General features: G+C 30.9%; 1 protein-coding gene and 2 long non-coding RNA genes across 3 annotated transcripts; 1 reads left to right on the forward strand and 2 right to left on the reverse strand.

Moving 5' to 3' along the window:
- The first annotated feature begins 6,169 nt into the window (after window positions 1–6,169).
- LOC136974700 (uncharacterized) lies at window positions 6,170–6,767 on the forward strand. The gene is made up of 3 exons (XR_010880681.1): window positions 6,170–6,257; window positions 6,421–6,527; window positions 6,700–6,767. It is a non-coding gene; the product is annotated as an uncharacterized lncRNA (long non-coding RNA).
- A 2,698-nt stretch (window positions 6,768–9,465) lies between these two features.
- Window positions 9,466–10,971, reverse strand: LOC136974697 (uncharacterized). The gene has a single exon (XM_067269639.1). The coding sequence runs from the start codon at window positions 10,969–10,971 to the stop codon at window positions 9,466–9,468; it is 1,506 nt and encodes a 501-aa protein (XP_067125740.1).
- Window positions 10,972–11,877: 906 nt separating this feature from the next.
- LOC136974701 (uncharacterized) lies at window positions 11,878–12,522 on the reverse strand. The gene is made up of 3 exons (XR_010880682.1): window positions 12,503–12,522; window positions 12,078–12,418; window positions 11,878–11,999 (listed from the first exon to the last, which is right to left on the reverse strand). It is a non-coding gene; the product is annotated as an uncharacterized lncRNA (long non-coding RNA).
- Window positions 12,523–14,449: the final 1,927 nt, after the last annotated feature.

Here is a 14,449-nt window from a genome sequence, read left to right on the forward strand (position 1 = left end):
TTGATTTCTGTTTTGTATTGTAATTACGCTACAGTAAGTACTGTATATCGGTAACCTTCAATAGTAAAATTGTGAATCTGTAATATCATTATATGAAAAGCATGTGATCTCAATCTTATATTTGTATAGTTCGATGTATATTTTGTGATTATTCCTTATGTTACTCTTCTCTTTTTGAAGATAACTAAATAGACCTATTATTCAGTCATGAGACCTATTATCAAAGATAGACCTATTGTCAAAGAGTACAAATGAAGCCATAAATATACAATCAATCGAATGAACACACTCAGCTTAGTGTATTTTTTTTACGTTAAAATGAACTTTTTCATTCGGGCAAGTTCATTTAATACATTCTGATATACTTTATTAAACTTGTATAAATGTTACTTGTAACTGCATTTATACAATTCTAATTATATTCGTAAAAATCGTATTAAATATAGAAATCCCTATAGATATACATAATAATATTCTAAATATTCTTTTACAGCTTCAAATTACCATATAGTTAGCGCTGTCTGTATTGATGAAACTTTTAATTGCAAAAAAACCATGTTCTTGAGAAATTAAGATTGTGAATCTAACACAATAGAGGTAGCCAATATTGCGTCACTGGCAGGCCGAGTTAAAGACCCAATTGTTTGAATATGATGAATCTTATTACAGGAAAAATGAAATATTGTGTTCGAAAAAGAAGTCAAGTATAGACTTATCAGAAAAATTTGAAATCTCAAAAAATCAAAAAAAGTACTGTACATCTTATGAAACGTGAAAATTTAACTCTCCACGCTCTCGTAGTATGTTTGGTCGATCTTTTCAATAATTAATTGAAATATTACTGCTTATTTAACAGGGCGAGCAATGTCTGTAAACTTGTAAACTTTGGTTACGTTTGTCTTATGTTTTGACGAAAAGTATAGACTACTTATTTTGCGGAAAAATTCGAGTCAGAGTAAACGTTTTATCTATTTTTTATGCGAAGATAGGATAGGTGGTAATTACGTTGTAGTGGCGTCAGTGACATCATTTAGTTGTGCTTGACAACAGAACCTCCTTTAAGTTGCATTTTTTAATATTTCGGTAAACGGCGTATTTTAAACTTCATTAAATATAAACTTACAACTTTACCTATAAATAAACCTATAAATTTTCAATGTTGCTGTCTGTTTGTCAATCTTACCTTGAGCTCGAGAACGTGGTAAGACAAATAAGCGTCGAGTCCAGGTGTGGAAAAAATAGAGGCAGGAGGCCCCAATTAACTATACAAGAATCTATGGTTTGTGTGAGGCCAAGACTTAACACCCCCACTCCCGTCTGGAAACTGATTGTCAAGTTAGAGCCATTAAATCGGTGACTTATTTCGTAAACAGGACCGGTGTGGCCAAGAAACGAAGTGCGAGACAATTTAATTGTTGCATTCCCGACCTAATTGACAGATCCCCGATCGTACATCGTGAGAATGACTGAGAGATGGTTTGCCGAGTAACTTTGGACGGTCACCTTACCGAGAGTTCAAAGCGGGACCTACTAACACTCCTGTGGAGGGGGCGGTGACCTGAGCAGCTGCATCTTCTCCAGGACAAGAAAATACACATTAAGGTAAAGTTTATGGGACCGCCATCCGGAAAGAGCTTGACTCTATTCTGAAGGGGAACAGCCCGGACAGGAGAGTTCGGGGATGTTTAGCGACTCCGAGGCCCAAATCGCGTTCCTGGCAACAGACCAAAGACCAACAGAATTACCAGGGACCATCTTTCAGATTAACCAAACCCTCAGGATTTCGGGTAAAAATAATATAAAAGCACGAGATCCCAAGGACACGGGGAAGTTGCGAAGTAATGTTGGGGAACATCAGTTCAGGAGATCCGAGCTAACAAAAAGATACAAATTCCGAAAGCTAGGATGGACTTCCTGGTGACAGTTCCTCATCCTTTCAACCTCCAAGACCGTGCCAGAGACGAACTTTCTTCTAACCATCAGAGAATATTGCTGGAGACAAAGCTTCAGACTGCTACAACTGTATCAACAGAGACGAACTTTCTCCACATGTAATCTATAATCTTAGAAACGACATCTCTCTCTCGACTGTGAGGAACCTGCCTTCTCGGATTGTGTAACTCATTGTAAGCATGTTTTCCATATAAATAAACGCGGTAAAATTTGTAAATACGGAATCTGTGTGAGTCTCTCTGCATCCAACAAACCACTACCCCCATACAGTAAAAGGTTTTCTCGTGTCATCCTGACAGATCGCGAGCAAAACAAGGGTCGTAACCTTTTCACGTAAGGTTGACTCTAAGCGAGTAGGGTTTGAGGATATTACGCATCCTCACATTTGCACAAGTTACGTTATTTCGATTAAAACCATCTTTGCGGAAAAAAGATACGTAGATTACAGGCATGACACTATTGCTAAAAGGAAAAGTATTATGTGCAACGGCAAGATAACTAATTTAAAGTAGAGAACCTATAATTTTTAAATAAATAACTAAAAATTTTAGCCAAATTGTGACAACGTCACAATGTCGGGCTGAAATGTTTCTTGCAGCTTGACATGGTGACATTGTCACGATGTCTTCAAATTGCTTCTATATATATAAATTAAAATGTTTACTTGTTTGTTTGAATGTTTGTTTGCTATACACGCCTAGACCACTTGATCAATTGCTACAAAACTCAGCAGTTACATTTATATACCATTGGCTTATATAATATATAATTTCGTTTATCACACCACAAAATATCTATTGAGTTTCTGTAAAGCGATTAGTTTCTATATTATTTTCTGGTTTACATGTAGCGCCGTGGAAAAAGATTTAACAAAATAATAAACGAAATATAATTCTTATTTAAAAAAAGTATAACTTTTAAATATATATAATATATTCACTAAATTACTGCCACAATGATATCCTCTTAACAGTAAAACAGTCAGACGTGGTGCTACCACTTAGTTGTGGGAAAAAAGTGTGAAAAATTTTTTAAGAATTTTTCCACACGTTTTTCTTGTTTTCGTTTAGGAAAAAAAATTTTTAAACAGTTACAGTTAATAAATAAAAAATCGTTCTTTATTGTCACACAATTTTTTTCTTGGTAATTTTTTGCTAAAATCTTTTTTATCAAATTTATATGAAATTCTTTTGTGATTTTTTATCCGTTACGATTTTTTCAAAAGTTTTGAATTTATTTTCAATTTTATATAATTTTTTAAAGTTTTAGGCATTTAAGTAATGACGATTTTTTCCAACTTGCGAATCAAATGCAAGAAAATGTAATTGACAGTTAACGAATTTCATCCACAACAGTAGCTGAAGTAAAGGTTGTTATGTTTATAACCACGACGCCTGGCAGTTTTTCCCCCCAGACTAAAATGTGGGTGAAGGTCGTCTTGTATTTTTTTTGTAGAAGTGACGTAATCATTGTAAATAAAAGAAAATTTCAGTATATCTTTTATTTATAATTTTAAAATTCGTTGTTCAAATTTACACCGAAATACTATTGCGGTTTAAAATATTGGCATTTGGTAAATAAACTTACTTTACATACAATAAATTTTAATAAATTAAACTATAAGAAACAACAAAACAATTAAAAAAATGTATAAATATTTTTATATTCTTTTTCACATTTATTACATATGTTATCGTCATTGACCAATATTTCGTTTTAAAAGCGATATTCATCATTGGTATGCATCAGAAAAAAAAGCATAACTTTCCTAAAACACACTTCACTAAGAGAGTCCACTTCACTCTGAAAAAGCAAACAGTTTAAGTCGGCAATCCAATGTGTGACGTACTTTCTCTAACATAGTAAAACGAAGTAATTTACAGTACAACGATACACATGCACACTAATCATAATAGTTAAAACAAATTGTTAAAGTATAAGTTCTTCTAAAATCCTCCAATCGGTAGACATGTCTAAATAACACACTTATAAACACTAAAAACATAAATGTTTCGAAACTGGGACTAGATAATTATATGCACAAATAAATTAGTATACCTATAATACATGCCTTCATTTATATTCAAACAAAAATCAGTTCTTGCTAATTGTCGAAAATAAATAAATTATTTTTCAGCCTTTCTTTCTATAAAGTAGCATATTCTGAAAAACAAGTTCTAAATTCACAGTAAAATTTCCACCTTTTATCCATTAAAAACAATGCAAAATGTATGAATCTACGTGATAAAAATTTATCGCAGTGAACTTCGAAGAAACGAGAAAAAAAAAACACCAAACCTCACTCTACAAAAATCTGTCGCCAACTAATTCATAAAGGATGCTCCTGTGATAGCTGCGGTAAATAATTTTTCACTCGATATTCCCGATAATTTTCCCGTTGTTTTGCGTTATCTTAAAGTTAACGGAGATATATGGAAAGGAGATGGAAAGTTCGGTTTTGTAATTGTTGATGCAGACAGAAGAATTAACGAAGTTAGTAATAAATTATATTATTCGTTCGAAGATTGTTCGGATGTTATCAGAGAAGTTTACGTTGAAAAGAATAAAAAGAATATATTAATATTTAGAGAGATAAATTGCGGATTGAAACATTATAAATTTGCTAAAGTCAGTAAAATCGATTGACATGTATTTTAAGCACCCGAGTAACTGCATAATCGCCGGACCGTCGCAATGTGGAAAGACTACGTTAGTAAGAAAAATTATTCGTTGTAAAATTTATGAAAAACAGTTAAAGAAAGTTTTATGGTGTTATTCTGTATACTTACCGTTTTTTCGAGATGAAAAAGGTATTACATTTATGTACGGCCTACCTGAATCTGTGCAAGGATGGGATTTAGTAGTAATCGATGATTTGATGCACGAACTCAGTTCAAAAACTGCGTTTCTGTTCACAACAGAGTCTCACCATTATAATGTAAGCGTGATCCTGATAATGCAAAATCTGTTTCCGAAAAATAGAATTATGAGAGATATTACTTTAAATACGCATTATTTGATTTTGTTTAAAAATAATCGAGACGAAAGTCAAGTAAGCTGTTTGGGACGTCAGGCTTTCGCAGGAAAATGTAATTTTTTTATGGACGCATATAAAAAAGCGACAGAAAAGGATTTTGGTTATTTGCTGCTGGATTTTCATCCTAAAACAGACAAGAAACTTTCGGTGCGGGATTCGTGTTTTCCGGACGAACAAGGTATTTATTGGATATACTTACCGATAAAATGAAGAACGTAAAAAAAAATTATCATATGTTGGCGCATTTAGCCAAAACTACTCCCTCTCAACGAAGAGCGATATTGAAAGAGGCTACTTCCGATCAAGTTAAAGTTTTGTGCGAAATATGCGATAATTTTCTGAGAGGAAATATACCTGCTGACGTTCATAAATTACGAAAATATAAAAAAGTAATCAGGAAATTAAGCGAAAAACGTGTTCCTTTAAATATCAAGAAAAAAATTTTGATTAATCAATCGGGTGGATTCCTTCCTCTTCTACTGGCGCCGTTATTGTCTATGGCAGGAGGATTAATCGGTACAGTAATAGGAAAAAGAATCTAATGGCGAAGCAAATGGCTCTGGTCCCTCCCGAGTTGTTAGCAGGATATCAAATTAAACCTGGGGTCCTATTCTGGTCATCGTCTCTTGTCTCTCGTCTTTCACAAGCCGGTCGCTGATTGGCTATTCATTTGTTTACGTCTCGAGAGATCGTCGAGTCTCTCTAAACGCGATTCTTGACAACTTTTTCTCTCTTCGCTTCTCTCTTTTATCAGAGACGAGCGGATAGCTGTCTTTCGACCGGTCTTTCGTCTTTCGCCTCGTTTTCGTTATATCCAATATGGACGACTCCATGCTACTCGTGCTATACGATCGCTTCACAAAACGTTCCCTATCTCGAGAAAGAGTATTTCGAGATAGAGATAACGCTTTTGATTTAGATGATGATGAATTTCGTTCAAGATTTCGTCTAACGAAAGAAGCTACCGCAAGGCTGTACAACGAATTGCGGGATGATTTAGTCCAGAGAAAGTCACGGACCGTTATTCCACCAGAAGTTCAGTTATTGATAACCTTACAATTTTTTGCTTCTGGTGGATTTCAAAGAAATGTCGGTGATCACTGCCAACTTAAAGTTGCCCAGTTGACAGTGTCCCGAATTATGCCATCTGTAGTCAACAGTATCATCCGCCAATTGGGACACAAAATTTCTTTTCCTAGGAGTAGAGAACAACAATTGGATGTGTCCTCTGGATTTTTTATCATCAGTCAAATGCCAGGAGTTGTGGGTGAGTAAATTGTTTTTATTTGTTCATTAGAATATAATATAGTATGTAATTACTTTTATTTTTTTAAATAGCTGTTACAATTTATAATTTTAAAATTAGTGTATAAAATGATAAAGTTTCTTATTTAATCATATGATTTTTACTATTTCTTTACTTATTGCAGGAGCTATTGATTGCACTCATATTGCAATCAAGGCACCTCCAGCCTCCAAATATAATGAAGAATCATTTATCAATAGAAAAGGATTTCATTCTATTAATGTTCAAGTTGTAAGTATTTATACAAATTAACCATCTAACTATAAATAAAATTAATGTCTTTAATAAAGTGGTATCTTTAAATTTCTATGTCAAATCACTCATTTCACTATCAATATCACTTGAATACAAGATATTACAATTTGAATAATAGTTGTTTATAAGACTAAAATTATGCTTTTAGGTGTGTGATTCTCAGTTGAGAATTTTGAATATTAACCCATTGTATCCGGGGCGCACGCATGATGCTTTTATCTGGCGAAATTCCACTCTGCAGGAAAATTTTGAAGATGGAGTAATAGGAAGAGGATTATGGTTGCTTGGTAAGCATATATTTCACAGACATATTGTCTTTTGAAATATTTCGGTGTCATGTAATTCCAAACTAAAACAAAAATGTAAAGACATTATTTTCTTATTAATTTGGTATAAAAAAGTAAATACCATTCTCTAAATTATGTTTACAGGAGACAGTGCTTATCCTTTAGAAACATGGCTGCTTACACCTGTAGGTAATCCATCAGCAGCTGCAGAATTAAATTACAATGCAGCTCACAGAAAAGCCAGAAACACCATTGAAAGATGTTTTGGTGTTTTAAAGCAGAGGTATGAGAAATTCTCACATTTTTCTTACTAACAATTTACTAATTTTACAAAATTAAATATTAAAATTATTATTTTTAATTATTAGATTCATATGCCTTGACTTGAAGTTAGCTGGAGGATTACAATATGTTCCAGAAAAATTAGCAAAAATAGTGATGGCTTGTGAGTAGTATAAATAAGAAAGACTCTGGGATAATTTGTTAAACTTTTAAGACTTTATAACTTTTATTGTAGTAACGCTCAACCTCCCGAGGAAAAGACGTCCACCAGGGGCTAAAAATGGCAATAACCGTTGAATCGTTCGAACGTTTCTACGATATTTGTATTCCAAAAGCTCTCGTAGACATTAAAACAACGCCCATTTTTGTTGCCCCTTCGGATATACTTCACCGCGAAATGTGAGCGAGCGTTTTTAGAATACACCGCCGATATTTTCTCGACGAGTCTTACGAGAAACGATGTTTTTAAGATTTCTTTACAATACGACGATCTCTCTCTTAAGAGAATCAATATTTTTTCTTTATTTAAGAGAATTATTATTATTTATATATATATATTATATATATATAACTTTAATATTTAAGATATTTTTCTTTTCGTTAAGCCAATGCCATCTGTTGGCAAAATATTAAATTGTTAAGTCTCGAAGGTGTCATCTGTTGGCAAAATATTACACTTCATTTCTTTTTAAATTATTTTTTTTCTTCGAAATTTCGAAACCGATTAAAAAAATAACAAATAGCGCGAACCGTCTGTCGCTAATCGGATCGCGCCATTTGCTATTTGGTTTTTATCGATACTTTTACGATATATATATATTTTTTCCTCTTTCTTTTATTTACTTTTATATTTATATATTTTTTTTATTTTATATATTTTTTATTTTTTGGTTTGGTTTGGTTTTTAAGTTTTGGTTTTGTTAAGCCGGCGCCATCTGTCGACAAATTAATTTGACACAATTTTTTCTCTCCCTTGTTCTTTTTATTATGAATAAGAGCAAAAAGTTATAATAAAAATGATTACAGTAATAATAAAATGAGAGATACATTTTTCTTCATTACAAAAAATTATAATAAACATGATTACATTAACAATAAAAAAAGGGATACATTTTCATCATTACAATAATTAAAAAAAATCACTACATTTACAAAATAAAGGATTACAATAATATTTGTTTTTCTGATATTTCAAACATTCTCTCCCTAGAAATAAGAACAAAAAAAGTTATAATAAAAATTATTACAATAAAATGATTACATTTTTTTTCATTACAATAATTAAAAAAATAGCTACATATATGAAAATAAGGATTACAATAATACAAAAATGATTACATTTTTTCATTTTAAAATAGAAAAAAAAAAGTCGATAGAAAAGTATTCTAAATACCTAAGAAGAAATCGAATAATGTCCGTAGGATAGCATGTCTATTCCATTACTTAAAATATATTTTTTATCATAAAATGCTGAAAGAGAGATTTTATTTTGAAATTGCGTCGTAATTACATGGTTCTTACTTATTATTTGCGTTTGTGTATGCCGAAATTGCTTTTTCTTAAGTAGTGTTTCTTTATAAAGATCGTGGTAAAAAGTTTGTTTAACAACAGATTTACTTATACCTTTCGCTGTTTTTTTTTCAATACATTCTCCCGAAATTGAATACATTTTAGCTTTTAGACCGATAAATTCCGAAATAGCCAGGGAGTTCGCCTCATCTTTGAAATAACCTAATTTATTTTTATTTTCTTCGGAGAATAACGGATGATCCGATGGATAGTTGCTAAAATCGAATATGTTGGCCAGATTGTGTTTAAAATCAACATAGACATCATCCGTATGAATTTCTAATACTAAAGAATCGGTGTCCATATACAAGAGCCTAACCCTATCTTTATAATAATTTTTAAATATTTCGTAATATGTATAATACATATGCAATTTACTTAACTCTAAAACACAAAAGCCTATGTATAGTGGCTTATTCAGTAATAAATTTGTTTTCTTTAATCTGAAAATGCCACACTCTTCGTTTATTATTTGGAAACTCTCTAGCGCGGGATCGTTTACATATTTTTTACATTGGTTTTTATCCAATCCCGCTTTTAAATTTATTTGTTTACGAACGTTTTGCATACATTTTCCATAAAAACTGTTATTCATTAATTTAAAAAAATTTTTGTCAAACTGGCTTTTACTGGCTTTTCGTTTTTCATTATTAAAATAAATATATGGTTTTAAATATGGGGATTGTTTAAATGAAAGTATTCTATAGATTTTTTTTAAAATTAATCCTTCTTTTAGGTAATATTTTAAGTTTCTATAATGTATAATATAATGAAATTTATCTTTTAAAGTCGGAAACTAATTTTTTAATATTATTGCTAAATTTTAGATTTAAAGAAGATAAAAGCGATTTCTGATATTCGGATAAATCTTCGTATTCTATTTTTTCATGATTTACTGCGAGGGGAAAATCGTTATGACGATTATGTAGCGAAACAGGATATTCTAAATCAACTTCGAGTATATATCCTATTTCGGATTTTAGAGGGACATTTTTTATATCAAATTCATCAATTTCCGTTCGACGTAACCAACGAAATTCTCCATATGGGAGATATTGAACCATACTCAATCCGTATAGATTATTGCTATCAATCATCACTATATAACTATGAGGCTTCGATTTATCATAAGTTTGAGATACGTAAGGGTTATTAGCGCGACTAAAACGCTTAGATACTAACGAGAGCCCGCCCCGAAGGCCGGATTCAACGAAAAGATACATGTCTAGATCCGTAAAAAGCTGTAATTCTATTTTTGCCATTTTTAATCCTGCAGTAAATGTAAGATGGGGAGAAGTTAAAAAATGAAGAGGATCGAGATCGTAATATTTTAATGATAAATTTCGAAAATTTGTAAAAATATCAGCGAGTAAAATTGTATCGACAAATTGATATAATTGCAAATAATCAGAAAATTTTTTACAATTAAAAGCTTTCCAGACAAGCCGAGCTAAATCGTAATCTTCGGAACTTATGTGGCTTCTAGTTAAATCATTATAAAAATATTTTTTGTCGGGTAAAGAAGTATTATTTAATTTTGAAATATTATTAAACCAACTATACGGAAAAACGCCTTTTCTTTTCAACAGATAGCTATTTTTATTATCGGAAAAAAATTGTTTAAAGATTGGAAAGTCGTACTTTGACTGTACTAGATTATCTGTCAATTTATTTAAAGAAGCGTTTAAAAACTGATAAGAATCTAAAAATTTAAAACAATCTAAAGAATATGTAGTATATTTTTCCATATTGATGGGAACTATACTTAAAGAAGATATATACTTTTTAGTAATATCTTTTAAAATTAGATGCGAATCGTAACCAGAAAAATTATGCAGAACAACGGGAATAAATGGTTTTAGATTTAAATTCAAATTGCACCCCTGACAAGCCACCCCCCGAAATCGGCCATTTAGGTGATTATGATCGATTACGCTTACATCATTAGAGGAAAATTTTCGTCCGCAAATATAACATTTATCTCGATTAATAGAATTTGGAATTGTTTGAGGATCTAATGGAATATTCAGTTTTATTTCTTTAATAAGATGTTCCGACAATGCTTTCAATCGTGATAGGAAATCCTCTACTGCATTTAACCCACAATAAAATTTAGAATAGATGATTCTTTCGTTTTTATCTAATACGATCATAGCGTAACAAATCGGTTTATGAATTTGCGTAACAGTACTAAAACTAGTATCGGTCGATTGCATCGCATTAGAAACCGTTTCAGTTAAACATTCAAAATCGCAATATACGACTACGGCATGTTTAAGCATTTTAAAAAATTCTGTAAATTTAAGAATAGAATTTTCGAGTTTAGGAACCGACAGTCTTTGAAATTTGAAATTTGTACATATTTCTCTGTGTAAGTTTAAACTCGACTCGCGTTGAAATCCGTTTAGACAATTATTACAATAGTAATAAAGAGATCTTTGCTTTTCGTGTAAAAGTCTATTAAAATTCCGTATTAAAAAATAATGTTGCTTATAAAGTAATAAATTTACATTTTTATCGAACTTAAATTTACTTATATAATAAGGAAAAACGACAGCCTTATAACCATATACATTAATACTAACAGTATTTGATTTCTCAAAACTCGATATCTGATCCAAAGAAACGGGAAATTTTAAATTCGAACAATTAATAAATTTTAAATATTTTCTGTAAGTAGATACTTTATTTTTATTATTCGCAAGCGGGAAAATAGACGCGAGAATGCAATAAACGAAACATTTATCGTCTTTACATTGAATATTTAAAAGACATTTTTTGTTTGCTAATTGTTTGGGCAAAATTATCGATCCGCACCCGCCATTAATTGTATCATATGGCGATCTATGAACATCTATAAAAGCCAGTTTATAAATTATCCATCCACTACCTAACGTAACGGCGATTGATATATCGCTTAGAATTTTTTCTATCGCGTTATCGATATTTTTCCAAGCCAAAAACGGGGATAAAACTCGTTCAGCATAGCTTGTAAAAAAAAAATCTTTAAAATCATATCGATGTCCTGTTTCTACGCATTTATACATTATTACTTTAAGACTAATAACAAATCGAATTCTATAGTCGTTTCCAAAATTCGTAATTACATTAAATAATTCGGATTTTATATCTCTAAAAAATATGACCGGATCAACATACTCGAGATTAGATTTTCGATAACATTGTAAAAAATTTTGAAAAGCGGATTCTATTAGCAAAAACATTTTTTCTTTACCTGATGTAATCTAGGTCGAGCTTTTTTTTCCCTCGTTGTTCGAACAATATTCTTTGAAGGGAGAGAATTGTTTTTCTGATAAAAAAACATTCAATTAATTTACATAATTTTTTTAAAAAACGTTATAAAATTGGAAAAAATTTTTTTACTTACTTTTATTTACATGTACTCCTCCAAGAATTTTTCTACGGCTGCGAAAGCTTTTTGGAAAAAAGGGAATTCCTTGATAGGAATATTAAATCTGTTTTGAATCTCTGCATTAGAGTTTGATTTTGCTAAGCAGATGTAAAATTGCTGGCGAAATTCCTTAATTTCTAAATTATAACCATGAGAAATATATACAGAATATGGTGGAATCGACTTATAAGTTGTTTCGTCTTTTGAAATAATTAAATCGTATTTTTTCTTTTTATCGGCTGGCGCATCATCATTTTTTGTAGCTTTTCGCTTCTTAGAAGTAAAAGGATGATCGATTACAAATAAGGATTGAGAATCTAAAAAAAATGTCTATCTATGAAAATTATTAATAATTTAATTTTCTTATTTTTAAAAATAACAAAAAAAATCTAGATAATTACCTTCCATTTTTTTCTTTTCCTTGTGAGATTAAAAGCGTATGTGTTTAGAGAAAAACTCGCTAACGAATTAACCGAAGAAAGTAAACCTCCCGTCTTTATATCGTTGGGGGGAGTTGATTTGACCTCGTTTTGTAAAAGAGCGAACGAACCGGATGTGAGGCCAACACCGGGAGATGAGAAATACATTATAACCGATTCGTGTTAAGTAAAAAAAATACAACAGAAATATTCAATTCATTTCATTTTTTTATTGAAATAAAAAAACATTTACATCAATTAAGAAGTAAGTATACAAAATACATGTATAAATGTATTAATTATATTTAAAAAAATTAAAGTCTTTCACATATTTTTGCCAAAACACGAATTAGAGCAAATTGATAATTATCAGTTATAAATTTGGCCGATAATTGTTTCTGATTACTGATGAGACTACACCAATCCAATTTATGTTTAAAATCTTTCATAAATTTTTCGGATAAATCTTGATATTCTGAAATAATCTCCCAATCCACATGGTTTTCAAGTTCTTTAATAGTTTCTTCGGTTAATCGTTGATATTTACAAACAAGCGCCATATTGAGTGAATCTTTAAAACTTATAATGAATTGTGGACTCAATTTTTGATATTGAGATACGAGATCCCAGTTTAGATAATCAGAATATTCACTCAAAAATGTTTCTGTTAACTGCTGATAACGACAAACATCATCCCAATTAATTCGATGATTATACTTGTTTAAAAAAATAGGAGAGTAATGTCTGTTTTTCCATATTTTATTCCAGTTTAATTTATCTTGGAATTCTTCAATAAATTCATCACTAAGATTTTTTTCAGAAATAATATCCCAATCAACTTTATCTTGAAGTCGTCTTATTATGTCTTCCGTCAAATTTAATTTAGAGAAATCTTTCCAATCAACCAACGAATTTAATTCGTCAGAGAGCAGGGCTATTTCTCTTTTCTCCATTTTTATACGACTTGTCTTCTTCCGATATTAATATAATACTAATTTAATTTTAGTTTGTAGCGCTTTATATGACGAAATCAATTTGTATGATGCAATCGATTAGTTTTGTTTTAGACCAATAAGCTTTTTTTATGATGCAATCGTTTAGACAAATGAGCTTTTTATATTTTTTTTCATGTTGCAACATGTTTTTTTTATAAATATTATTCGAACTTTTATATATTTTTTCGTGTTGCGACACGTTTTTTTAAATATCGTTATTAACAGAATTAATTATTTTTTCACGTGATCATTTATTACGTTGGTTGAGAATTTTTTCTCACGCCATTTTTTTAGGTCAACGTATTTATTACGTTGGTCTGAGAATTTTTTCTCACGCCCATTTTTTTAGGTCAACGTATTTATTACGTTGGTCTGCGAATTTTTTCCCACGCACCATTTTATTTTTTAGGTCAACGTATTTATTACGTTATAATTTTTTTAGGTCTCGAATTTTTTTTTCACGCTACAATTTGTTTTAGATCAACGAATTTAAAAAAGTATATATTATTTACAATTAATGGTTTGCGGTATTATTATTAAATAAAACACAAAATTTTCGAGGAAAAAAAAATACAATTTTATTGATTTTTAATTTCGTATTCAAAATACATTTTTTTTGGATTTATTGATTTTTACTTTCGTATTCAAAATACATTTTTGGAATATTATTTTCGGGTCCGCAATGGGGGTCGTGCTTCTCGGCGTCGGAAAAACATGTTTCGAAAGTTTCGAATGTTTTGTCGGATTTCTCTAAAATTTCCAGGCTGAAATGATGATAAGATTCTTTCGCAGTCAGCATCCAACGGAACTGTTTCGTTTTTGGTCTAAATCGAGGGCAAACATCTACAGAGTATAGAATTTTAACAGTCGGAGGAAACTGTTGAGCTTTAGCCGCGGCCTTGGCAGATTCTTCTGCTAACTCGATGCAGGGAAA

This window comes from Centruroides vittatus, unplaced genomic scaffold (assembly GCF_030686945.1).
Source record: "Centruroides vittatus isolate TY-2023 unplaced genomic scaffold, ASM3068694v2 contig_354, whole genome shotgun sequence".
NCBI classification, from domain to species: domain Eukaryota; kingdom Metazoa; phylum Arthropoda; class Arachnida; order Scorpiones; family Buthidae; genus Centruroides; species Centruroides vittatus.

What these genes read in the sequence shown, in the direction of transcription:
- LOC136974697 (XM_067269639.1), bottom strand. Translation starts at nt 10,971, where the DNA reads ATGCTTAAACATGCCGTAGTCGTATATTGCGATTTTGAATGTTTAACT.